General features: G+C 37.6%; 2 protein-coding genes and 1 long non-coding RNA gene across 3 annotated transcripts; 2 read left to right on the plus strand and 1 right to left on the minus strand.

The window, feature by feature from the left end:
* Nucleotides 1-5,481: 5,481 nt before the first annotated feature.
* Nucleotides 5,482-7,276, plus strand: LOC143470080 (uncharacterized). Its single transcript, XM_076967971.1, has 4 exons — nt 5,482-5,570; nt 5,639-6,443; nt 6,539-6,651; nt 6,767-7,276. The coding sequence occupies exons 2-4, from the start codon at nt 5,663-5,665 to the stop codon at nt 7,178-7,180; spliced, it is 1,308 nt and encodes a 435-aa protein (XP_076824086.1). The 5' UTR covers nt 5,482-5,570; nt 5,639-5,662; the 3' UTR covers nt 7,181-7,276.
* A 12,203-nt stretch (nt 7,277-19,479) lies between these two features.
* Nucleotides 19,480-20,360, minus strand: LOC143470102 (uncharacterized). The gene is made up of 2 exons (XR_013119295.1): nt 20,240-20,360; nt 19,480-19,722 (listed from the first exon to the last, which is right to left on the minus strand). It is a non-coding gene; the product is annotated as an uncharacterized LOC143470102 (long non-coding RNA).
* A 3,709-nt stretch (nt 20,361-24,069) lies between these two features.
* LOC143471424 (uncharacterized) lies at nt 24,070-25,445 on the plus strand. Its single transcript, XM_076969877.1, has 4 exons — nt 24,070-24,337; nt 24,425-24,544; nt 24,836-25,133; nt 25,252-25,445. The coding sequence occupies exons 2-4, from the start codon at nt 24,452-24,454 to the stop codon at nt 25,443-25,445; spliced, it is 585 nt and encodes a 194-aa protein (XP_076825992.1). The 5' UTR covers nt 24,070-24,337; nt 24,425-24,451.
* Nucleotides 25,446-25,633: the final 188 nt, after the last annotated feature.

A 25,633-nucleotide genomic window follows, 5' to 3' on the forward strand; every position in this document is an offset into this window, starting at 1 on the left:
AATTGAGAATATATCTGATCGGGTTGAGAATTCGTTCTATTTTTAGCTCGTCAAAACCTGGCGAAATTGTTTTAATTGTCGTTTTCCGAAATTCCTAAAAATCCTGTATTATAATTATCATCATAATTGGAATAATCGACTCAGTGTTTTTCGCCTTCCAAATCCTGGCATGACAGGAGACGTTTACCCCGGTTGGTGATTATCCCATTGTTACCTCACAATCTGAGTTTTCCGTCTGACCGAGATAACGCTTATTTACTTACTTGGTTTGAGATCTTTTGTCTGAATTTTACTTTCGTTAACTGTAACTTTTCTTTTTGTCTTAAAAATTTCTTCTGTAAAACTGTTTGTGTTTTGGCAGTTAACCTCTATGTACAAAACGTAACCAAATGTTGTGTTGAAGTCCACTGGTATGACGTAATAATAATGATAAAGTGATAAACCAGTGTGGCTTTTTGCTTTTTCCCATTATCCCTATTTTAATACGTTAATGGTGTATTATAACAATGGTAATGCAAACAACGCTGCGTTTGATAAATTTTTCTCCTTTTCAAAACCGCTTTGTAACTTGACTTTTGCATTTTTGTAATCGATCCGATATTCTGAGACGGACACTTTTAACTTGCCAGCACTTAATTGTTACTGTATGCCCGTCAGATGGCGCTTTGTTGTTTTATAGTTGTCCATGTTTATGATTTAAACAATATGAACCTACAGGATAATTTTTTGAACTTGCAGACTGGAGTCTCAATCTTAAAGTTAAGAAATTTGTCCGTTTGTTGCGCGACAATCAAATGTTTGTTTTCTCGTTGTTTGTTGCTCAAGGTATAAAATTAAACGAATATCTTCAAATGAATTTCTAATTTGTTGGTTGGTTGTAAGTGAAAACGACCAATTCGACCTTAACTCAAGGAAGCTCGATTTAAAGTCAAGTTAACTTTCTTGAAAATCAAGAAACGCTGCAAGAAAACAACAACAACAAACAACGAGAAAACAACTATTGTGAAATTTTTACGCTTTAAAACTAAAAACTAGTGCAGTGTACAGCTATGTGCAAAGACCTACAACACTGCAGTACAAAGTTTTTACAGTGACCGCCTAAATGTCTTCTCCCGGATAAGATTAAAAAGTTACATTTTGGAGAAGCTAGCAAGAAAACTAATCTTTGTTACTTTAATTGTGTAATGTTTGATTTTTTGAATTTAGTAATTTGTTAGAGCGTGACAAAACATTAAACATTCATAGAGAAGAATATTGAGTTTTTGAAACTTTTTCTGGAATCTGAAGCATTAAATAATTGTTGGCAAAAATTGTCTTACATAGTTCACTTTCTAAATGCAAGGATTTCGATGCAAATTGACGTGTTTGTAAGATGTATTTCGTCATAATGACATCACAATGCCGTCTCTTGTTGTGTGTATAGTTTTTAAAAGTCGATCGCTCTCCCACAGCTCACCTGTCGCGATTTCCTCAGCTGATTATTTACCTTCAGACGCTAATTAAGTCACCTACACCTGCGCTTGGCACGCGTCCATCGATGACGTTGCGTGATGTCATGATGATCGTGAAAGTAGAAATTATTTGCTCGTGCACATGCACGTTCAAATCAAGCAAGACGCAATATTGTGAATACGTGTTTGTTTCAATTTCACGAAAACAATATTTTGTGCAAGTGGGAAAAGTCAAAAGTACACTTATATAGAATAAGTATCCAATATATTGGAATAAGTTCATCAAGATATTAAATAAGATCTAATTTGTGTTTATTTTTGCATTGACAAAGTATAGTACATAAGGACTTGTTGCTTGGTTGAACATTTCAAGTCATTTGAACTTTTTGGAGTAAAGATTGCGTTTTTTCTTACTACAGGAAAGCGTTCATGTTTGAAAACAGCTTACAACATCATCAGACCTAAATTTTAAATTTGAATTTTTACTCCAATATTAGTTAAATGTGCAGTTATTTGCTGAAATTAGATGCTACAAAAATTGAAATTTCATCAATCAACTCAACTTGATTTACATGACGTAATTACCGTGTTCAGAATATTTAATTTATCGTAATAATTGACGTGATTTCTTGATTCCCACATCTTACAGAACTTGGCTTGATAGTAGGCGATTAAATTATCACTGCTGGTGTTTGCCATATTTCCATGTCATAGACAGTATTTTGCAGATGGTCGAGTGATCTTTTGTTTGCTCGTGCGACCCAAAGTGCCCTGGGTAATTCTGTCTTTCACTCGCGATTTTGTTTTGCCTTTATGGTAAAAAAATAAAACAATTAAATTTTACAGTAAAATTATTCAAAGTACATTTCCAATTTTATGTCCATAACAATAGAAATTTTTAGTATAATTTAGTCGGGCAGAAAATACTACACGTTTTTTATTGACAAACAGCGGACGAAGAGCGAAAAGCTTCTTCTGGTTCCTGGGAAAGCTTCTTCTGGTTCCTGGGAAATAAGCCGTTGTTGCAAACGTTCGTAAGCCAAGATTATTACCACGCTTATTTGTCATACAGAATAAAATTCCTTGGCCAATTTTACTTCGAATACCCACATTTTTTACAATATAAATCTTACTTGGTTATTTTACCAAATGATATGATAATGTTCATTCATAGTGTTGCGGTACCAATTGGTCTACAGTACATGCTAAGATTTTTTGTCATAACTCATAACAAAGTCACACGGACAAAATTTTTTTTACTTCTACTCCTCGACCGTCTTCCCACCAGGTCACTTGCTGAGATTCACTCAATTCATTATTTACCTAGTTATCGGGCCTGCTGTGTCATTTACACCTGGGGTTGGCACGTGTCCGCCGATGACGTTGCGTGATATCACAATTGAGGCGAAAGTCGAAAATATTTGCGCATACAGGACTGGATTGTGTACGAGACGTGCTGTCCTAAGTAAGGCGCGAAGTTTGAATTTTCGTTCAACAATTTTATTTGAAACTGTGGTCGTGAAAGACCCGTTAATGCTCACCAAAAAAACATTGTTCATAAAATTATTAAATCAGAATATTTTAGGTCGAAGTTAAAAAAGTCTCATACAAGTACTTTTGGACAAATACACTTTAATAAAATGAATTTCCACCAATTGTAAAATTTATCCAAACATTTCATGGTCATTAGACGATTTCAGAAGTTTAAAGCAATTTTAAAATTATTTTACCGATGTTCCATTTAGCTAATCTTGTCATACCCTCACAAAACCAGACTTTAATCGATTCTAGTCATTATGCTGTAACAATAGGGTAATCACCAAAACCGATAATCGTGTTTGAATGATCAAAGTTGAACGACAAAAGGGAAGCGAGTAATTACGGTATTTATGGCGTGGTTTCAGTTTGGGAAATTTTAGGAAGTAATTATGGAATGGGCCATGAGATTATTTTGAGCGTTAATTATTATCGACAAAAGATTTTCCGTTATTTGAATAAACGTCTTAGTTTAAAATTATTTAGAATTTCGTGTAAATTTATATAACTTATTAAAAACATAATTAAACACATTGCGGCACACTTAAAAAAAACTATATTTTTTGAATATAAACAATAAAATTTTTTCAATTACTCTTAACAGTTTTCTTTGTTAAATTAAACTTAAAATTATAAAATTGAATAAACATCGCAACAGCCAGTAACAAAGAAGCGATCAGTTTTTAGACTAAAATTACAAGTAAAACCAAAATTCAACTTTCAAATCGTATATATTAAAACAAAAACAGCATTTTTTTATATAGCATGTTGTGAAAATTGTAAACTTATCCAAAACAGTTTCTCAGTTGGTTCCCAAGTGGACCGGATTAATTTAAAGTTTGTTCCAGAAATTACAATAAAAGTTCTTAGGCAATATTTTTAATTTCGTTGTTTAGACTGACCTAAATTGTCAAAAATATTATAATTCGTTAAAATTAGGGAAACTAAAACTGTTAAAATCTGGCTTTGTGACATTTTGTATATTTCGTATATTGAAAAAAATCCAGTTTAAAATATATGTTTACAAGCCCAAACATTTTGAACTTTCTCGCGCATATTGTGACATCACGCAACGTCAACGATGACGCGTGCTTGGTGCCATTGCAGACTAGATAAATACTGGTTGCAGGCAAACAATGGGTTTTGTGGAAATCGCGACGCATATGAGCTCGTGGGAAAGCGATCGTTGGTCGGAAGTTTAAGAAACGATTGCGGGACGTCATTGTGATGACGACAAAAAACAAAATCTTATGGAAAAAAGTTTAAAATTGTAAAATGGAAACTGATGTGTTTGAAGAAAATGTTGAGGTAGATGTTTCAATGCAACAAAACCAACCAAGTAAGCTAACTTCTAAACTTCTATTATTTTTACATTTTCATAATTTCTATTCTTCAGATAAACGGGGAAAGTATTTTAAATAACAAGAAAATAAACTGGATACATTTCCAGTTACATTTGCAACGAAAACTGGTGTGTAACGAAATATTTTGCTTTTCGTGCGAAACCTTCTTAAACTTTCTAAACAAAAAATCAAGTGAAAGTCAAATTTATTCAGTGACCCCCACAATCAACTAAACAACCGGTATCTCGACGCCCGGATAACACTAATTGTGACGCCACAATAGGCTAATCAGGTAGTTAGTGATAAATGTTCTCCATGAAGTTAAGTTTTTTGAAAGTTGTGAGACAATGGGAAACGAATAATTACATCATTAATGAAGATAATTAAACATTTCCATCGACATCAACTACCATTGAATGAGTTTAATAATGTTCAATGAAAATTAATATGAAATATTTTCTATGCACTGACCTAAAGAAACAGAAAAAAGATAAAAGTATCAGAGTAAAGAACAAAGATAACAATGAAAATTTTGTAAAAAAAGTATTTTATTATTTTAGCAAGTTGAATTGTAAATTTACCTAAAATTTTGCAAACTGTTTTGTTTTTTATTTCCAAACAAAAATACCGCATACAATTGTACATATTAACATTTTAATCACAAAACACAACCACTCAAAGCAACAGCGATAAAAAATGGAATTCATTAAGCAGGTAATGGTTAAAATAATAAAGCTGATACCGAAATGTACTTTTGCGTAAGTTTCGTCTCATTTTTACACCTGGTTTGAAAGAAACAAATGAGAGTTAAAATTTTTCAGTTTATCTCAAAAAGTGCTCAAAACATTGTCTTCCACCGGTTAATCCTGCAAGTGCAAATATTTTCAACTTTCACGCCCTTATAGGCCTCATGCAACGTCATCGATGGACGAGTGCTGCGTCCTAGAATTATCTTCGTTGTAGACTCGATAACTAGCGACCGAAGGTAAATAATGAGTTTGGGAATCGCAGCACATGACCTGGTGAGAAAGCGATGGCGAACGATCGAAAGTTAAACAAACAAAGAATTGATTGTGACGTCGTGATAAGAAAAAAGCAAAGCCAGATCAGGCCAGGTATAAATGACCAGGATCCAGTCAGATGTGTCCAGTAGCTGGTCAATGTTCGACAGATACCATTTGAAGCAGAAGTAATCGTAAAAGTTTATACAACCTGATATGGGTTGAAAAGTGTGCCAGAGGTATGTATCTCTCCACATTTATATGATTAGATAATCGCGAAATTTTTTATCAGTTTTTATGTTTTCAGATTTTTATGATATAAATCAAGCCAATGCATCCAGTAGCTTTTACCAACCGTCCGTGTGATCATTATGACTCAAGAATTAACCTGAACCTTCAAAATTTGTTCTCGTCTGCTCAACAACAATCGTTCAACTATCAGGCCCATCCTTATCCTACAACGCCTACGCCGGAATTTTATCCCGGATATGACGCATCAAGAAATTTTCATCAACTTCCACCGCTATCATCCGGATATCAGCATCCTTATTACTTTCAACCTCAGCAAACTTCGGTGCAATATCAAGCTCTACAACAACCATCAAACATTCGGCAACAATCTTCAACCTTTCAGCAACAACCGTCAAACTTTCAGCAACAATCGTCAACTTTTCAGCAACAAACGTCAACCTTTCAAAGGCAGCCGTTAACCATTCAGCAACAATCCCAAGGCTTGCTACGGTTACCGCCGTTAGCTCAACAGCAACAGTCGGCAATTATCAAAAAAGCGTTTTCCAACCAACTTTCGAAACCGACTGCGTGCGAATGGATGATCCGGAGCCAGGAGGGCAGCAGAGTGTGCGGTTTAATCTTCGAAGACATGAAAGCGTTTGTCCACCACATCACTTGTGATCACGTCGGAGGACCGGAGCACAGCAACCACACTTGCTACTGGCGTCAATGCAAACGTCATTTGAAAGCATTCAAGGCCAAGTACAAGCTGGTTAACCACATCCGAGTTCACACTAGAGAGAAACCGTTCGCATGCCCCGTCTGCGGTAAGGGATTTGGTCGGAGCGAAAATCTCAAAATCCATATAAGAACTCACACAGGTAACATAATATTTTAGTCTAAGCGTTATTCTTGGCTTTTTATGCACTTTCATTAACGAAATACGAGCTTCCAAGTCTGCAATTTTTTATTTCAGGCGAAAAACCGTTTCGATGCAAATATCTTGGGTGTGATCGACTATTTGCCAATAGCTCTGATCGTAAAAAGCACAGCTACATGCACAATAAAGGAAAGTTATATGTTTGCAAGGTAAGCAACATTCCAAGTTTCGCTTTCACATGTTTTAATTTAAAGACTTTTTTTTGTAAACGAAGTCAGCTAAAATTTTAATTTTAAAATTTGATGATTGCCTTTTACGTTAAAGTACAAAGGATGTGATCGCAGCTACACCCACCCCAGTTCGTTACGTAAGCACATACGTATGCACAAAGCAAACGGTGACGTCATAAGTAGCAATTACTCACCAATCATCTCTCCCCGAACCTCGTCATCAGAAAACACAAGTCACTCAACTGCTGCTGAAACTCCTCACGTCACGTCCGTCCTTCAATCGCTCATGTCATCTCCGGAACCGACGCAATTTGGCATCGACTACGAGTCAAATGACTTCAGTCAAGGATTTGGATTCAACGAAATGCTGTCTGGCGAAGTGGATTCTTTATGGCCTCTGGATGATGACCTCACCCGGCGAGCAGATTTCTTACAGGATTATTCTTCCAGCTGCTCTCAGTCACCCAATCATTCTTTGTCCTCGTTTGACCCCATATTCGGTGCTTAATGTTTTGAAATTTGATATAACTTGGAAATGTTAAACCTGGTGCATTTTCTACATACCTGTAAATATCACGTGTGTATTGCTAAAATAAAGATCAATTTGACAACCATTTGCTGCCGTTTCTGTAATTGAATTTTTCAGGCGAATAACTGTTTAAGTTATCAGATTCTTTTAATAACTTTTCCTTTTCAAAAAGAGACAACGTTTTTCAAGTTCTAGTCCCTTTAAGGTGACTGGATTTGATTCTCACCAATCGACTCACTCGCGTCACTATATGCAAAGATGTGCTAAGGCCGTGGGAGTTTTTTCTGCACTCTGCAAACGATTCCGCACGTTAACGCATTCGCACAAGATTAAACTTTTTTCTCACGCTTCATGTTTGTCGACCTGCTGGGCACTGCAGGGTAGTCTAGGTATAGGCTATGCTGCATCGCACAATGTCTAAGGTTACGTTTGAATTGTGATTCCAAACAATGATTTTATCATATTTCCATTGGCCTGGTTATACTTACATTGTTGTATTCTGCTGGGTTTACAACCCCAGCAGATAATTAATAATAATTTAATTAGTCTTGAAAGCCGCTTGAAAAATTTTTAGCAATTGGTAAAGAGAAACCTTTCAAAAAGTTTTGAAATAGTCGATAACAAAGTACAAAAGAACTAAACCCAAGCATATTACTTTAAAATATGGAGTAATGACAATTCATATTGGTAGGCCTAAATATATGGTCAAAAAGCCATTACAATCAGGTTACTTTTAGAATATGGTAAAAAGTGCACCATAGCCCAGAGTGTACATTCTGTTTACTTTCTACATCATAACCCTAAGCTCGGTTTGTTGGTGTTTCTTTTTTCTTTTTACCATCGTCCATAACGCGAGTCACCAATCCCTTAGTGATATGGCAGTATGGCAGTTGTTGCCGAGATCTTGGAGGTTCAGAAGAAAATTTCTAGCGTTATGGACGATGGTAAAAGGAAAAATTGTGGCGTAACGGCTAGCAATTGGGTCGGTATGCTTGAGGTTTTGCATTCAAATCCTGCTGAAGATTCATATCATGTGAAATGAGAGTTTGGGTCAGAGGTGTTGTATGGATTATTCTGGCATTGTGCGTTGCCATGTGCGTTGCCATGTACGTTGCCATGTGCGGATCCGAGTGAAAATGGAATTTGACTTTAAACTTTACGGAGAAGTTGATCGCTCTTCATACAAAGCATTCCACTTATCTCTTCAGAAATAAATTGTCGAAAAGAGCTTAGAAGCAAAACCGATTTACGGATGGAACAAAATCAGATCATCTATCATCTGGATCAGTCGTCATCAGAGACAACTTCACAGTCGTTATGAGTAATCTGAGCTATTTCCAACAAAGGTCACGTGATTTGTAAGCATCAGTTGTTGATGACATTTGTAAACATTGCCTGATCGTTAATGACGTAACACCTATCATTATGAAGCAGCAGCCAAAGACAGAGCATCAGGTTTGACTTCGGCGAAAGCTAAAATATTTCAAAAAATTTTAAAGGTCTACTGCTAATTTTAATCTAATAAACCGTAAACTGGAACTTTTACTCCTTCATTCTTTTATCTCATTTATAAATCAGCGCCATTTGTGCAGCTCCGCTTCATCGTCTAGCGGACATTTTCTTTAGCAAATACGATGTATATAGACACTGTCATTCTGATGCTCGAATAATTCGTCGTAATTGGTTTTCATTTAAAGTTAGCAAAAGTATTTCAATACTTTGGAAACTCGGAAATCATTTCGTTGTTCCGCTCAAACCAGTTTCAAACGTTTCAGTTGAATCGTAATTCACAACAATATACTATATTATTGTGTAGGGCTGTGGCATTGTTAAGCAATAGGAGAGCTTGTCGCAAATTTTCTAGCAAGAAGCTGGCACCTTTTTGCTTCGAGTCAACCTTGGAGCAAGTTTCGCGCTTATTTCATCAGCTGAGGAATTTGCGCGAGATTTCTCGAATCTTCACTGCGCGTGTTTGTTCCACAATTTCATTCTTTTACCTCGTGTAGTTGAGTTGGTTGGTTGGTGGTTAAGAGTGGTTTAGAATTTACAATACAATAGATGAAATACAATGGATTTACAATAAAGCGGAGTTCAGTTTGGTGTGACTGGTTTGAAGTAACAGCTTGTCTATGCTGATTTGAAACGTCACTGCTTGGCTTAAGGCCCATATTTGTTGGCCGATTTGTCTGACTTGTTTAATAACGATAAATTTTTGGTCAGGACTGCAAGTAGTATTTTTTTTGATGCTGAAACACAGCTCGCGCTTGTTGCTGAGTTTGGTATTTGTTTGACCTTTGTTGTACACTTCGATGTTCTTGTTGTTAACCTTTGTCCCTGCTTTGTTGCAACTGCTCTCTGCGCGCGCTTTAGCGTCTTGGTCTCGTTGTTGCGTTTCTGCGCTTTGGCGTTTGTACCGTTTGTGTTAAAGAGTATTTTTGGTGCCTGTGAATTGGTGATTTTTTTGGATTTTTCTTGGTTGTTTTGTTGAAGTTTATTGATTTATTTTGTCCTGGCCATGCAGTGACCTTCAGTTTAAATATGTTCAGTTTCTCTGGATTCTGTTCAAAATTTGAGCTCGAGATATCTGGCATATGGAGTTCCCTCAGAATTGTTCCCTCAAAGCTGATCTGGAATCTGCAAATCTGAACATTTCTTGCTGTGAACTGAAGATGTCAAGATTTGTACCAGAACTATAGTATATGTAGGCAGTATAGAAACTTGGAAACCTGCGTTGGCTTTGTTCAGTTCAGTAAGATTATGTTGGGGGTGTATTTTAAGCTTTATTTAACATTACGGTCACGTTACCAAAAGTTCACCTTTTTCAGATGACACAAGTGGTGACGTGTAAAGCATAGGCTCCTCTTTGACAATATTAACATTTGCAAGGTATGTTGTAAATATTTTTAGGAATTTTTCTGTTTCATAAAGGTTCCAGGGCCTTAATAATTGCCAACAATACAACTATGATATCATTTCCATTTTGTGGGTCGTCACCATCCTACGATAATTTATAGTCCAGGTGAGTTTGTTTTATTGCTGAAAATAAAACTTAGATTTTTTCGTACTCGTTTCCCAAGATATTTCTTCCCTCAGCTGAAGGTTCTACTTTGAAGTTCCAAGTCTTTTAGTCGCTTTCATCTACTTCCGTGCAACCAGTAACTAATAGTGGTTACGCCCATAGTAAGTGGTAATGTAATGTCTTTCTTGGGCCCGTATCTAATTCTCACCATGTTAAATATCGCTTTTCCCGAGAATCGGTGTTGATATTTGTTTATTTTCATTCCTGGTTTTAATTTCTTGCAGGTCATTTCCCTGATAGTTTCTCGTATAAAGTAAACATTTTCACGTTTCACGTTTCCCAAACATTGTGACATCTTACACAAGCTTCAAGACGTACAAGACTTCAAAAAAGTAATGAAATTATTAGACACTTAGCTACGATTAAAAGCTACTTCAAAGTTTTAGCAAGTGTATTCGATCGTCAACTAATAATAACAATATTGTTTCAGACTCTTTGCCAACATGCAATTCCACTTCAATAGCTTCGATAGCGTTTGTTCAATATCAAGAAGCTGGCGGTGCGGCCTCGACCCAGCTATAGCTCGCCATCGGTAGGTCTTGTTTGAGCAACTAGTTTCCTGAATTAAACTAATGAATTGCTGGTGTCAAGCTATTAATCATGGGTGATGGCTTGTCTGTGTAAGCATGGGTTGACCCTTCTGTTACTTTTAAGGTCTCATGGAAGTCCAACCACCAATCAACCAACCAACCAAAGCAATATTTAGTGGCAGAGCTTTATAACGTTAGGAGCGCGCTGGTAACCAACGAGGGACGATGAGAAGAAGTAGCGATGAGACAAACACGGAAGAGAGAGGAAGCTTCCGACGACAAGTTGCCGGCGCGCCAGTGCATCGTAGGTTACGGTTCAGGCGGCATTACCATCGCACATTGCGCCCCTCGTGTAGAAATGTTAAACCATGTAGTGCAGCAAAAAGGGACATTTTATACCAATGGGACATTATGTTATCAGACTAATATAACTTCTATAAGAATTCATTAAATTCACCTCTATGAAAGACAGAGACATTTCGTATTTTTGTATTTTTGTGTGTTTTTCTACTTCCTTCCTTCCTTTTTTTCTATTATTTTTGTCGTCGGTAGAGGGCGTCAATGCAAATGCGATGGTAATTTTCTTTCAGGTAGGGTATATCCCAAATGTACCTGAAGTAGCAAAGTTTGGAAGATCCGAGGTGAATTTTCAAATATCTTGTTTGCTTATGCCCTTTATATGTTGCATAGTTTACAATGATATTATTTTTGTTACATTAATTTTGCTATTAATTGTGGGTGTTAACATAATAGCAATAATAATATTGAGCAGATTAACCATTGATGATTTTGATACCTGTTACATTTACATTTTACCATTAATGCAAAGATAATTTTAAACATTTTTTCAATATAACTGTTTTGCGACTTAACCAAAGGACAGTTATCTAAAACCAATAACAAATTTACTGGGATTACCTTGTATACAATAAGATAGTGCAGGTGCTGGAGTCGATGGCATAATGACTTTCTCTATCTCTTAAAATTGATGGGATTGTTGTTGTGTGTTGTTTTATCGCTTGTCTTATTTCTCATAGTTGGAATCTGTGAGTTCTTCTGTCTTATATTGTTGTGTTTTGACTGTGTTTTATCGTCGGGAGGGTGCAGGACCCGATGCAGCACTGGCTTCGCCAAGCCCAAAGCGATCCAGTGTCCCCGGCCCAAATTATGAACATTTTGCCCTCGCGCCCCTACACTAGCCTGCACTCTCACAACCCTATCCTAGGGAGAAAAAGTGCCGTGTAGAATAGGGTAGGGACTTCCGACATTTCGCGCCTCCCCTAGATGGCGGCACTGAATGAAACAAGTAGGTCCGACGGGGCATTAGGCCACAGACACAAACAATTCGACGCTTATGGGGTTTGTTGTGGGTCCTCAGATAAAATAGTGCTCCTAGGGTGTAGCTCGCTTAGGTTATCCAGCACTATTTTATTTCAACCTTGCGAACAAACAATTAGGATTTTAGTTTTCGGAACCACACAATTCTCTTTAGTTATTCCCATTATGTCCATCGACTCCAGTGCAGTTATATTTCTATTTTTTATACTTACCGTATCTTATTTTAGGCATAAGACTCTATACTTTCCTTTATTCTGGCGCTCCAACCTAATGCAGCGGTTGGATCGGTGCCTTAGCGCGCAACACAACCTAAAACAAACACAACCTTAAAAAGATAATTATTTTTTTTTCAGGTTATCAGGTAAAGTATTAGAGTAAAACAATCCTAGGTTGACCGCACTTCGGTCTTGTTGACTGCATTTTCAGTCAAATAAAATTAAAACAACAACAACAATAGGCTAAAACATCTAACGCGACCTTCTCTTAATGCCTTGTATAAAATTCTCACAACACACCACACCGCGCGATACCGGCTAGGTCCCTCCAACATTTTATAGATGAGGTAGGGTCATGAGTTGTTGTTTTGTTTTTGCCTTTTCCTCTATAGAAAAAGATTTAAAAAATTTCTTCTTGGGTCCCCAAATGCTTGTCAGCCCAACCCCTTTGTTTCATTTTGCGCGATTGCGACGGTTATTTACAGGTTACAGGTAATTATATGAAATGAAACAACGATCTACGGTTGGGCGGATTCCCCCTGGCTTTAAGAGAAGGAGGTCGCATCGTAACGTACCAAATCTTATACTAAAACAGTATAAAATATATAATATATACAAAAGTAGAATTCGGCATTTGGCTTGTAACAACGGTCTTTATCCTGCTTCTCTACACCCATCGGTAGCGAAGTGGGGGATTCTTTCCGTTCCCAAAGAACCGTTCCGACGACTGCCACCTTGACGCGGTGGAACGGCTTCAAAAACTAAGAGCAGTCGACTTTTTGGTAACATCACCAAACGCAGTCAATTTTAAGCTTTTACCAGCATTAATCGTTTAGATATTTTGCAAATTTTTAACGTTGGCGTTATAGCAGGCATACATCAGCTTTAATTTTATGGCTTCGTACTTATAATCAAGATTTTGTTCTATATTTTTTTCAGCCCAAAGAAGTCGTCTTTATATCCTGAACCTAAGACGTACGCTCAAGCTTCTCTGATGGAACGACGACAACATGACGTTCTATAACAGTGTTCAATATTATCTATGCAATGTTTATACCGTTGCTGTGTTTTTAGTTCTCACATCATGTTACTGCATTGCACGTCAAACTGCATATTACGTCACGAATTCTTGCATGTTCCATTCTAAATGGTCTTAATTTCTGACTTATGGTCCGCGGCTCTTAGTGGTTACAGGTTCTGGCTATCTTGTGGACTACCCTCGTTACCAGCGGTTAAAAGATCAAAGATCAATTCTTACAATAAAATACAAAAATCAGATGTTCCACACAAAATTCTAGAAATAATGAACCATACAGCTGCATGATACATAATAAAATTGAAATCGTCAACAAATCGCAATCGAATTGGCACAATCGCAATCGCACAATCGCAATCACAATCGCAATCGAATTCCTCACACCGCTGATTGGTGACTTGAAAAAGGTCATTTCCAAATATTTCCGCACAAAACAATATAAACAATATAAATAATTGGTTGGAATTAAATCACTGGAAAACATTATTGGTTATTAACATTATTATTACAAAGCCTCATGGTAACCTGATTCTTTTAATAAAATATATGAAATACACAATACTAATGCAATATAAATGAAACAAACAACATGATACATAACAAAGTAACGCTTGTCACGTGTTAAAAACCGCAATCGAAACCAATTGCCGATTGGAAACAGATTGTAAATCTTTCCTGTGTTCTGGAGTCCCAATGACGGGCACTGTTATATGATAAAATAATATATTAACTCGTAAAAATACTCGTACGGTTTAAGTGTTTCAGAACTTGTGGCCGCAAAACAATATCATTGGTTTAATATAATAAAATATAATGTAGCAAAATTCTACTATAAAATTGTGTAACAATACAAAATAACAAATCGATTTGTTGCGGTGGCAACAAAGTTCGTAGCAAATCGTTCGATTTTCGACCATGATTATTTGCTGGTATGCTGATGAAACTATGACTTGTGATTTGGCATTTTTGCTGAAACAAACATCTCATCAACTTAACTTGCCCGCTATCGTCCGCAAAATAATACCATTATTCGTGCACGTTTTAAACCTAGTAAATAAATAATAAATTTGTAGTAACCGCCCATGATTGGCTGATAACGAGCTTTCATCAGTGACACTGCGCGTCACTTTGTGAGTAATGGTGGGATTGAAAAACATATCTATCGAAAACATATAAACAATATTTAGCAATTTGGGAGTATAACAGCTTAGTGGTGGAAGCTTTATTAATAAAACATTGGAACCCGCGTCTTTATAAATGGCGCGGCTTATTAATAAGTTACAATTAAGTTTTTCATACTGTTTTCTGTTGTCATCATATTTATTTTGCATCTATTGCGCTTATTTCTGTTTCATTGTATTCAGTTTGACATTTACTGTGTACATTTTGTATGTTTTGTGTGTGGGTTATATTAATTGATAATGTTATGGTTTAACTTGTGTATTTCGCTCTAAAATCAGTAAAGTTTACAACCTGACTGCTTAAAAAGTGAGAAATTTATTGTGAAGAATAAAACCTTGACACATGTGTTTCAAGAATCGGTTTCTTAGAATGATTCAACTGTCACAACATATATAAACAAAAAACAACCGTGTCGAAGCAGATCCCCAATAGCCCTAAAATGTAGTGCAAGCACACATGCACTCTCTGAATAGGATTTCGAATAGTAGGTTACGCGTTCGATTCCCTTCCACGCTGGGTATGTTTTTGTCCATTTACATCTGTAGAATGTACTGAAATTAACGGCATTGACAGAAGCCGGTTGGTAGCTCAGGCCTTAAACACCTCCTCGTCGTTCAATAGGTCACGAGTTCGATTCCTTGGCAGTCATGTTTCCTTTTAATGGTTAAAATAATTCCTTTGAAAGTTTTAATATCATTAACGTGTAGGCTACCCATCAAGGGGTTGCATTAAAAATGCAATAAACACAATGTGATGTACCAAAACCAATGCCCTGATCCAATGATATAGATTATAGATTATAGACGGTCAGCTCATGGGTGAATAAAACGCAATGCAGGGAGGAGAAATCTGGTCAACTGCCCAAAGTCACCTACGTTTTTGGAACTGATGCTCCTGCTAGGACGGGTTCAATTGGATTATGGGGCGGTGCAGTAGGGAGAATATTTTGGATCGTCTATTCCGAAACACACATGTTTGCAATAAGGCAAAACAAAAATAATGAATCTATAGCAGGGTCGTACAAATTCTGCCTTCTTGCATCCAGACATAACATGTGATGTTATTGCATGTATACTTTTCGTTGTGGTCGAGTGTGCTGGTACTACCTTTTAAAAATGACGACTCTATGGCGCAACGGTAGCGCGACTGACTACAAATCAGAAATTGGCGTGTTCAAATCTTAAGCGGGCACTTGATATTTTATCTCAGTTTTTGGTACTGACGAACGGTTCCTGGACGACTCAACCTACAAGTCGTTGTTTACATCAGTGCAAATGTTCTGGAATCGATTTTTTAAAGTCTTGAACTTAATTTATTTTCAATTTTGTCACCTGGTGAAGATATGAGTGTTGATTAAGGACCGTCGTCAGACGATTTGTAGCTCGCGATAGGAATCGCAGGATTCGGTGCAAATGATTCTGGGTTCAGATCCCCCTGCAGTGGAATGGTTGTATCCTTTTTCTTTCAACTGATGCATGTACATTGGTCATATTTGTTACATCACATCGTTTACATGAGTTAATTCGTAGCTTATGTGACTCGACACTGCACTCGGTGCTAGAGGTTCCAGGTTTGATCCCCGGCCATGGTAGAAAAGCTCTTAAGCCACTCATGCGTGAATAAAACATAAGCAGCCTGGTCCACGGTCACAAGTGTAACGTAATTCCGACTGATAATAACCTTCGAAACTGAAACTGAGTCAGCAAAGTGAAAATATGTATTTAAGAAAGGTTGTATCTTTAATTTTTTCGAACTGATGCATGTACATTGGTCACATTTGTTACATCACATCGTTTACATGAGTTAATTCGTAGCTCATGTGACTAGACACTGCACTCGGTGTTGGAGGTTCCAGGTTCGATTCACGGCGTTAAGCTCTTAAGCCACTCATGCGTGAATAAAACATAAGCAGTCTGGTCTACGGTCACAAGTGTAACGTAATACTGATAGTAATCTTCGAAACTGGAACTGAGTCAGCAAAGTGAAAATATGTATTTAACATGATCGTATAAACTTAGCTTTCTGACATCACGACATAATGTGTGTAATGATTACATGTATACCTTTACATCATTTATCTTGGTACAATGTTTTGTCAACATTATGACTCCGTGGCTAAGCAGTAGCGCGTCCGACTCCAGATGAGAAGATTTCGTGTTCAAATCACGTCGGAGTCACTTATCATTTTCTATGATATTGATGAACGGTTTCAGGTGAATTCGATTTCTGTACAGTCGAGGAAGTAACTTCTAGAACAATTAAACTCAGGATGACCCAACCAACATGTGTGGATTGAAACCTTGGACTCAATTATCCTGGTTTCATCTTACGTTGGTTGAGTTCCAGAGTTGAATCGACCGTGAGCTGAAATGAATGTTATCCTGACGAACAAAGAGTTAAACGTAGAGCAGGAGCAAGGCATACTTCAGGTGTCGTCTTCCATCATTGATATCGGTGCAAAGGTTCCGGCTTTGATTACTCAAAAACTTCAATCAATTTTTTTTAACTGATGTTATGATGGTATGTGTGCTAACAAATGTAGATTAGGCCAGACGCGTTGTAGCTTGCGACGTTCATCACATAAATCGGAGCAAAAGTTACCGAGTTTAGGTCTCTGTGGAGCCATATGACCTGTGTGTTTCCCTTTTCAAAATTTAACAACTGATTCATCATCGTAAGTTATATTTGTTACACAACATCATATACGTGTGCAGCTTGATAGCTCGTGTGCTTGGACACTGCACTCGGTGCTAGAGGTTCCAGGTTCGATCCCCAGCTATGGTAGAAAAGCATGCAATACAAGAAGGTGAAAAACCAAGTAACAGGATGTAGAACCGAAGGTCCTGCAAGAATGGGGAGGGACGAGGGGATTCAGTGGGTACAGTTCTTTTTTATTTTTTGAGTGTTTTCGAATAATATATATTTGAAATTCTAAGCAAAATAAATTCCTGTGTATAGCTCTTCTGGATAAAATTTGCCTGCTAGCATGCAGGTAGCGGGTTCGATACCCAGCTAGTGCAGTAATTTTATTTATGGCGCCACATGTTTAGGCGTCCACTAGATGGCCACCATACGAAACATATCCCGTCCAGCCGCCCTTAATCTAAAAGGTGCCTACTCGCTAGCTGATTGGATTGGGTTAACAGGGCCTTTCGTAAACTAGACAACGATCCTGCGGATCCACCGATCACCGTTTCTACTGATGACGCTACGATCTTAATTGAATACGTCGGCAAAAATTAGCACGCCTATAGGCTACATGTTTCTGAACCTATCTTGGCTGCCGGCACTGTATTTTCCCCTCAACCTAATATGTATCCGTGTACGGGCCAGATAAGAAAGGACTAGTTGTTGACTGCCTAGCCCTAAAGTCTCAAACTAATTGGACCAGAGAAAACTTAAAAGCGCTACATCGATCGCAACACCACTGTGCATTAACATCTCTTAACAGTGGAGTAGGTGGAGGAGCATCGAGAAACAGACCAATGTCTGAGCACGACAAGAAGAAATCCGCAAAAGGTGTGACGTTGTTTTGCTAATAACTTTGAAATAACTACTGTGATGAAGTGGAACAGTGGCAATTAATAATGAGCAAATACATCATGCCGGAAGCAAAACACAAAATTTTTCACCGATGCTTAAACAATTGACAACTCTCGATGAGCTGAAAAGTGACGTGGCAACAACAGCTACTAGAAAGGCTTGTAACAACCGTAGAGATATCTCTTTGCTGAACGTTGTTGGCGAAGTTATTGCCTGAGTACAATTTGAACGTTTATAAATTTCAGCAGACAGTTTTTATCCCGAATCATAAGGCGACTTTATAGAAACAGGTCATCAATTGACTTTATTTTCTCTATCCGACTAACCCAGAAAAGTATCGAGAACAAGGACGGCCCATCGTGCTCATTAGACCCTTAACTGAAGCAACGAAAGTTTGTGTACAACTAAAGGATACATTTTAGAGAACTTTGCCTAAGTGTACAAGCGGCCTTACACTCATGAATGATTTTGCAAACAAATGCGGGAGGTTCTCAATGGTCATCAGCACCAACACTGATGCGCAGCATCTGCCACAAAACCGTAACGAAAGCAAACAACCTAGTAAATGAGAAACATACGTGACAGAAAAGAAAGCTGAAGGCTTAGATTAGATTTAGGTGTTTCACACCTTAATAGGCGCTGTCTGCGACGCAGTTAAGGAGTCACGTGGCGCACCAAGATCAGGAACAGCAGTGTGATGGAACGCACTGGCTACAGCTCTCTACCCTATCACATGAAAGCACGCTAGCTCGAAAAGCTAAGGTAAGGTTGCCGACGTCCCTATGTCGGAATTTCAAAGGACATCTCTCACAGTGAAGTCATCTCTAGATCCAAGCCCATTGGTCGACCTCTCCTGCGTTTCAACCACAAGGTGAAGCAGGATACGAAGCAGCTCCACCAAAACAACATGTACGACATCCAGGTCAGCAAAACGACAAGCTTGAAAAAAATTTGAACAGCGTTTTGTAGCGTGGCTAAACCTCATAAACATGGAGAATTTCTGGAAAACTTCAAAACACTATTAGTATTGAGTGATTCGGTGTCCACTAGAGGCCCACCATATAGTTCACACGGCTTAAACGTGTCTTTAATTTTGTTAAATGGACCGCAAAAAAGTAACTGCACTATTTCACTCTCAGCCGAACTTGAAATAGGTCACGCAGTCAGTCTTCGAAGCTGCTTTGATTTTACTGGGTATTTGATTTAGTCTCAAAACCATATATTGTTAGGTTTAGTTATCAACAGTATATGATAAAACATTGAAGTTTAGTTAACGTGAGGTATGGAAAGGTAATTATGAATGTACGATGTTTTCGTTGAAATAGCGACAGCTTAAAAATTAACACCAAAAGTAGTTGAAATTTCATGAATACATTATGATTGGAGAACTTCACTAATCACATGAACAAAGCTGATCCACTACAGAAAACAAAGTTTAATTATGTGAACTGTAATAAACAATTCTACAGTTTGCTACAGCTCCTTAATTATGAGAATTAGCTGCATAAGAATAAAAACTTTGTTCCGCTGGAAGACAGAACCTTTCTAGAAAGTGTACGTCATTTGCGGCTTGTTGATCCGATAATCACCGCTTGAACCTACAAACATAATGGCTTGATTAAAGATATCGTTTACGCTATTTTGCATCTAAAGTTTCCAAGTTAAAAACGTATTATATTTTACAACAAAAACTTTAGCCTATAATAGTAGATTACAAAATTTGATCAAAAATGTTGTCATATTGTTTACAAAAATATAACAAGCCAAAACCAGTTTGAAAGCTAACTTGTACTTATATAACCTAGCAAGCTATAAACCAGTTTAAATAACAGATATAAACGTCAACCGAAAATGTATTCAATAAACCAAAACTTAAAACTGCCAGTCTCATAAACTTCAGCCATTTAGTCATAGCACAATAAAGAACATGCTCTCGCATAATTAACCAAAAGGAAAAAGTGGTAAAACTCGAAGTTTTACAAAACATACAAGATGCCAACAATACAATTGTGCTACATCATATTAAGTTAAGACAAGCTAACAAGTTTAGACAAAATTTACCACTACCATAAGTATGTTTATCACTATCAACAAAATATTAAATGTTCAACTCACCAAACGTACCAGAACAAGCTTTCACTCAAATCTGGAAATGTTGAACTGACCAAGCCAACGCACAAGTTCTTACAGCTGCGACCTTCTCAGCCACCGTCAAAATAAATGACCACGAATTTCTTTATTAGTTTGTGACGTCACCTGGCATTCGGCGCGGCGCGCGTTGATTAAAGTCTGGCTTCCTTCCAAAATTATCCGCGTAAAAAGCTGAGAAGTAATTTTGAGCTTAAACCCGCAATCTATGATGTCTGTGGAAATGAAATGAAAATCAACCAAATTGACGCAATAAACTTCAAAATACAAACATGGACGTAATTATTTTGTCGTACCGAAGGGACATTCTGCTATCGGACTAAATAGCTTCTGTATTTGTATTTTTGTGTGTTTTTCTACTTCTTTTTTCTTTTCTCTTATATTGTTTGTCGTCGGTAGAGGGCGTCAATGCAAATGCGATGGTAAATTTGTTTCAGGTACCCCGGGTATACATCAGTTGTACCTGCGGTGACGTTTGGAAGATCCGGGGCGAACTATCGAATAGTTTGAACAGGCTTGGCCCCTCTAACATTTGCTAGATGAGGTAGGGTCATGAGTTGTTGTTTTGTCTTCGCCTTTTCCTCCATAGAAAAGATGTAAGAAATTTCTTCTTGGGTCCCCAAATGCTTGTCTGCCCAACTTCGTTGTTTCAATTTTGCGCGATTGCGGCGGTTAGTGACAGGTTACAGGTAATTACATGAAATGAAACGATGATCAACGGTTGGGGGGACTCCCCCCGGCTTTAAGAGAAGGCGGTCTCAGGGAAGGTTTAGCTGTAACCTACCAAATCTTTAAGGCAACTTTACTTTTGTTTCAAGCAATACACCACTTCATTTTAATACCTTTATTTTTTAATAACAATTTTATATACCTAATTCTCGTCTCTTGCACTACAAGCTTTCTATTTATAGTTCTTCCAAACATTCGCTCATTGCTAATGGGTCACTGTGATGTCATAATTGCCAACATCTGCTATCATTTTACTGAACTTTCCTTATTTTGATTTTACGATTTTTAATATTTACGATAATAATAATAACTGGCAATACGTTATATCCAGTGCGTAGGATTCAAACCGCTGTAAAATAAATACAAGGCAACGTATTTTCAATGATTTGTCTTTATCGTGCAAAGGAATTGACATGCCACCCACCTGAGCAAAATCTTTACAATCCGATGTCCAAAACGCTTGCAATTTAAAAAGAATCAAATGTTACAAATGATGTCAGATGATAATCATTTTTTAATATATGCCAGAACCAGTGAAGAAAACCAGTTTCTATAATGAATTAGTTATGTTACTTAACATGAACAAGACATTTGTTCCATTGAAATGCGAACTATAATTCATAGACGGAGAACCGTTGCCGAGACTTTTGGACTGGGGAAGTAAGCTAACAAATCGCAATTCAACAATAATGGCGATTGTTTTAAAGCACTTTCAACTTCTGCCAGTTGTCGCCAAACGCAAACTGTCCTGTTAGGACAAGATTATTTGCGCATGAAGTCCTACCGGGAGGGCTAATTTTTTTATATGTCAAATTAATGAGTAACAATGAAAAATGCTTCTTTGTATTTCTGGGATGTAAATGGCTTCAAACTCACAAGCTGATGTCATAAAACAGGTGATAAAATTTTTTAATACCGCTAAACTTATAGTGTCTCAAGATGACTTGTAAAGGTTAGGTTTGGACAGAACACTACGTTGCTAGCTTTGGTTTACAATTGTTCTGCGAAAGGTGCAAAATAAAGAAAGATATTCTAATTCCAGCTCTATGCAAAATAAAGTCTGAAAAGAAGTTAGTTTGCTATGACCGGAAAAATACCTCAACGTTATAACGAAATAACTGTATTGGGGCTAGTAGCAATAGTCAAGGATCGCTCCTTGTCATAATCTCTTGACGCCTAAGAACAGAAATTGATGAATCAAATTTAATAAACTGAATAACGACATAACAACCTATGGAAATACTGATTCAATAACATACAACATACACCCGAGCTTGGCTATGGTAATTTACCTAATATCCTAGCGCCTAGCCTATTCACAACACTACATGGTGCAGCACAAGCATAAAAACTGTTAATAATGTCGAGTGTCAAAACATTTTGGTTATCCACGTTATTTTTGGTTATATGATTTGGAAAGCAATCAGCAAAATAAACAGCTTTCTTGATTAATTATTATCACGCGTGCCAGGGATTGCCGCATCCTGCATGGTGTAGCAGCATCACGATGTGTGTGAAACTAAGTGGAGAACCACCAAGGAACAAAAGACCACGTAAGTTAAATGCTGTACACGAAGCGAAGCAATACAAATGAAATACCAAGCGCCATAGTATGAATAGTAAAAAAACAACTTGTCCCATAGATTTATGGGTTATATGTGCATATTATTGTCCTCGCATGGCTGTAGTAGTTTCCTAAAGCATTTCTACTTCTTCGTCATTGTCGAAGCAGTTGCCCGGTCTCTGCTCCCCAACCATCGGTTTTTTCGGCTTTTCCTGTCCGCGAAGCTGTTGTTCAACAAAGAACTGTTACTTTCCTGTAAAACTCGGTGGAAAAGCTCAGTGTTTTCGACGACTCGCCTCCTTCCAAGACTTCCGTGACACTATAGTGGTATACACGGTACTATGACACTTTATCGAAAGACACTTTACCGAACGACACTTTATCGAACGATAGTTAATCGAACCGACAGTTGATCGAACGTCACTTTATCGAAAGACAGTTAATCGAACCGACAGTTGATCAAACCGACAGTTGATCGAACGACAAATTTTGACAATATAGCGAACTTTGACTTTGATTTTTGCGTGTTTCTCAAACATTGAGACAATAAGCCATTGTGATGTGCGGTCTTTGTAATGGTGTACATTAATGAATTGTGATGTATATATCATAAAGTTGACGATTTATATCTTATATCTATATTTTATATTTGTATCATAAAGTTGACGATTTATATTTTATATCTATATTTTATATTTGTATCATAAAGTTGACGATTTCGCATGGCGGCCGGCACGCCATGCGAAATCGTCCGGCCCGAAACATATTAATAAGTTACGTTACGTACAATTTATAATATTGTTACGTCATAGAACTGGTGCGAAGGCGGTAGATCAGTATCTCGTACTAAGTACGAGATTGTCTGTACAGTAGACTAGACTAGTCGTTATAGATACAAAGAGTAAGGAATTGAAGGCAAAATTTCTAGCAAGGGGCATATCGCTGCCTGACTTTTACACAAAGTAGCTTCTTGAAAGTGGTCTACGACGCATAGTTTTCTAGTAATTACCGATTGCAAATGTGTGTGCGGGGTCGGCCACACCTAGTTTTTTTTAGTAAACTCGCGAGCCTGGTTAGGTCTAGGATAGGGTTAAAAGATCCACAATTTATCGAAACAACTGACGATATGCACTGTTAAAAGAACGACAATTTATTAAAAGAACCACAACTTATCGAAACAACTGACGATATGCACTGTTAAAAGCACGACAACTGACGAAGTGCACATTTCAATCGCATTCATTTAATTACAAGTTGTGTGCAATTGCTCGAAGATAACTTTTTATGTCAATATTCGTTGAGTCATAATTTTCGACTATGCTCTTCAGCCGTTGGTTGACAGCGTCGTAGCGCCTCTTCCGAGGTGAGCTATCAATTCCAGCACTCAATTGCTTAATTAAAATTTCGTTGGAACCTTGTTTCCGCTTAATTTTTTTGACGAGTCTGCGTAGCGTCGGATGGGATATTAAGACACGCTTGCTGAACGCATTGTCAGGCTGTAACCTTGCTTTGTGTATAGCACACGCAAACTGGTGCGAACTGGCTTCATCCCACCAGGGCTTAGATCTGCAAGATTTAAATGTAGACTGTAGAGCATTGTGAAAGGCAATATTGCTTTTATGGAGTATTAAAGTATTTTTCCTTTTCAGCCAAAGGACGTCTTCGCCAGTTTTGCCTCCACCATAGCCACAATCGAACAATCAGTTTTTGATGTCAATGAAACTCTCAGTGCTGAGGTTACTGGCATAGCAGCACTCCTAGTGGATTTCCAGGTAAGATTGTGTTGTGCGCTAAACAGCACTTTTATCACCCATGCTTATAAAATGACAAAATACGGACAATCTTTTATTTCAAAACAGTTGGCTTTTGACACATCTGGCCGCCAGATGGAGCGCATGAGCAACCAAATCGAAATAATGGAAGCAAACTCCACCAATTATTTTGATTATTTCTCCACCGCTTTGGATTACTTGCAACAGGTCAGTGCTGGAACAACCACGAATAAAATTTTATAAACTTATTGACTACCAGCGAAAGCTGATTGAAGCGTTTGATTAAAATGACTGAAGATATTAATCAGCCAACGTACATAATTACATATGGAAAGAATCCTATTAAATATGATTAAAACTCTGCTTGTACTGACTGCATAGTTTGCTTTGATGTCTATTTGCCTCAGCTGCCTCAAGCATTAACTCAACATTGATAGTAGCATGTTAGCATCCTGTATATAGGCTAGGCTACTAAATCCTTTGTTTATTTTTATGTAGATCGCGAGAGAAACGAACGACGCTGTCGGTGAGGACAGAGACCGAGTTCGGGTCCTGAACAGCACCATGCTCTTGCTTCAAGTTCTCGTGCCCGCCTACATCCAGAGATTTCAGCCGGACAAACAAAACGACACCGGCCCTACGCAGGAACCTCCCGATGTTGAGGAATATCCTCAACCTCTCATTTCCAACTTTGAGGAGAAGTTGGACTTGAAGAGCATGCTTCAGCAAGATGAAGAGAAAGATATTCAAGATGGTGATTACAACTCGGACTACAGCGAGTACGATTACCAAGAAGGTAAGTTTGAGATTCTTGATTATCATCAGCGACAATTAATTTAACAAGTTAACAGTTCGTTACAATAAACATTGTCAGACTTTTTGGCTCTAATTATATTCTTCATGTTGTTTCTCAGCCAATGGTCGTTCTGTGATTTCATCAGATGAATATTTCAACTTTCCCGACTCGAACTTCGCCAATTACCCACAAGACCCGGAATCGATTTTGAACGGGGACGCCGACCAGGCCAGGCTGGAAGGAAGAGTTTCCTCATCCTATGACGTCAACAACTACGAAGACTACCAATATTTTGCCGACGAAGAAGCTTGATTTTTTGCAGAAGTATTTCCCCCGGGATTGAAAAAACAATCGAAAAGATTTTACAAAAATTCCGCTTTCAACTTGTGGTTTTGTTTAAGCTGCAGGCATCTATTTGTTGCTTTCATGTGAAACTACTTAAAGATTGTGCTTTTTATACTTCTAACGGGAGGTTCAAGGGTTTTTATTTGGCTGATTCA

This window comes from Clavelina lepadiformis, chromosome 9 (assembly GCF_947623445.1).
Source record: "Clavelina lepadiformis chromosome 9, kaClaLepa1.1, whole genome shotgun sequence".
Taxonomy (NCBI): Eukaryota; Metazoa; Chordata; class Ascidiacea; order Aplousobranchia; family Clavelinidae; genus Clavelina; species Clavelina lepadiformis.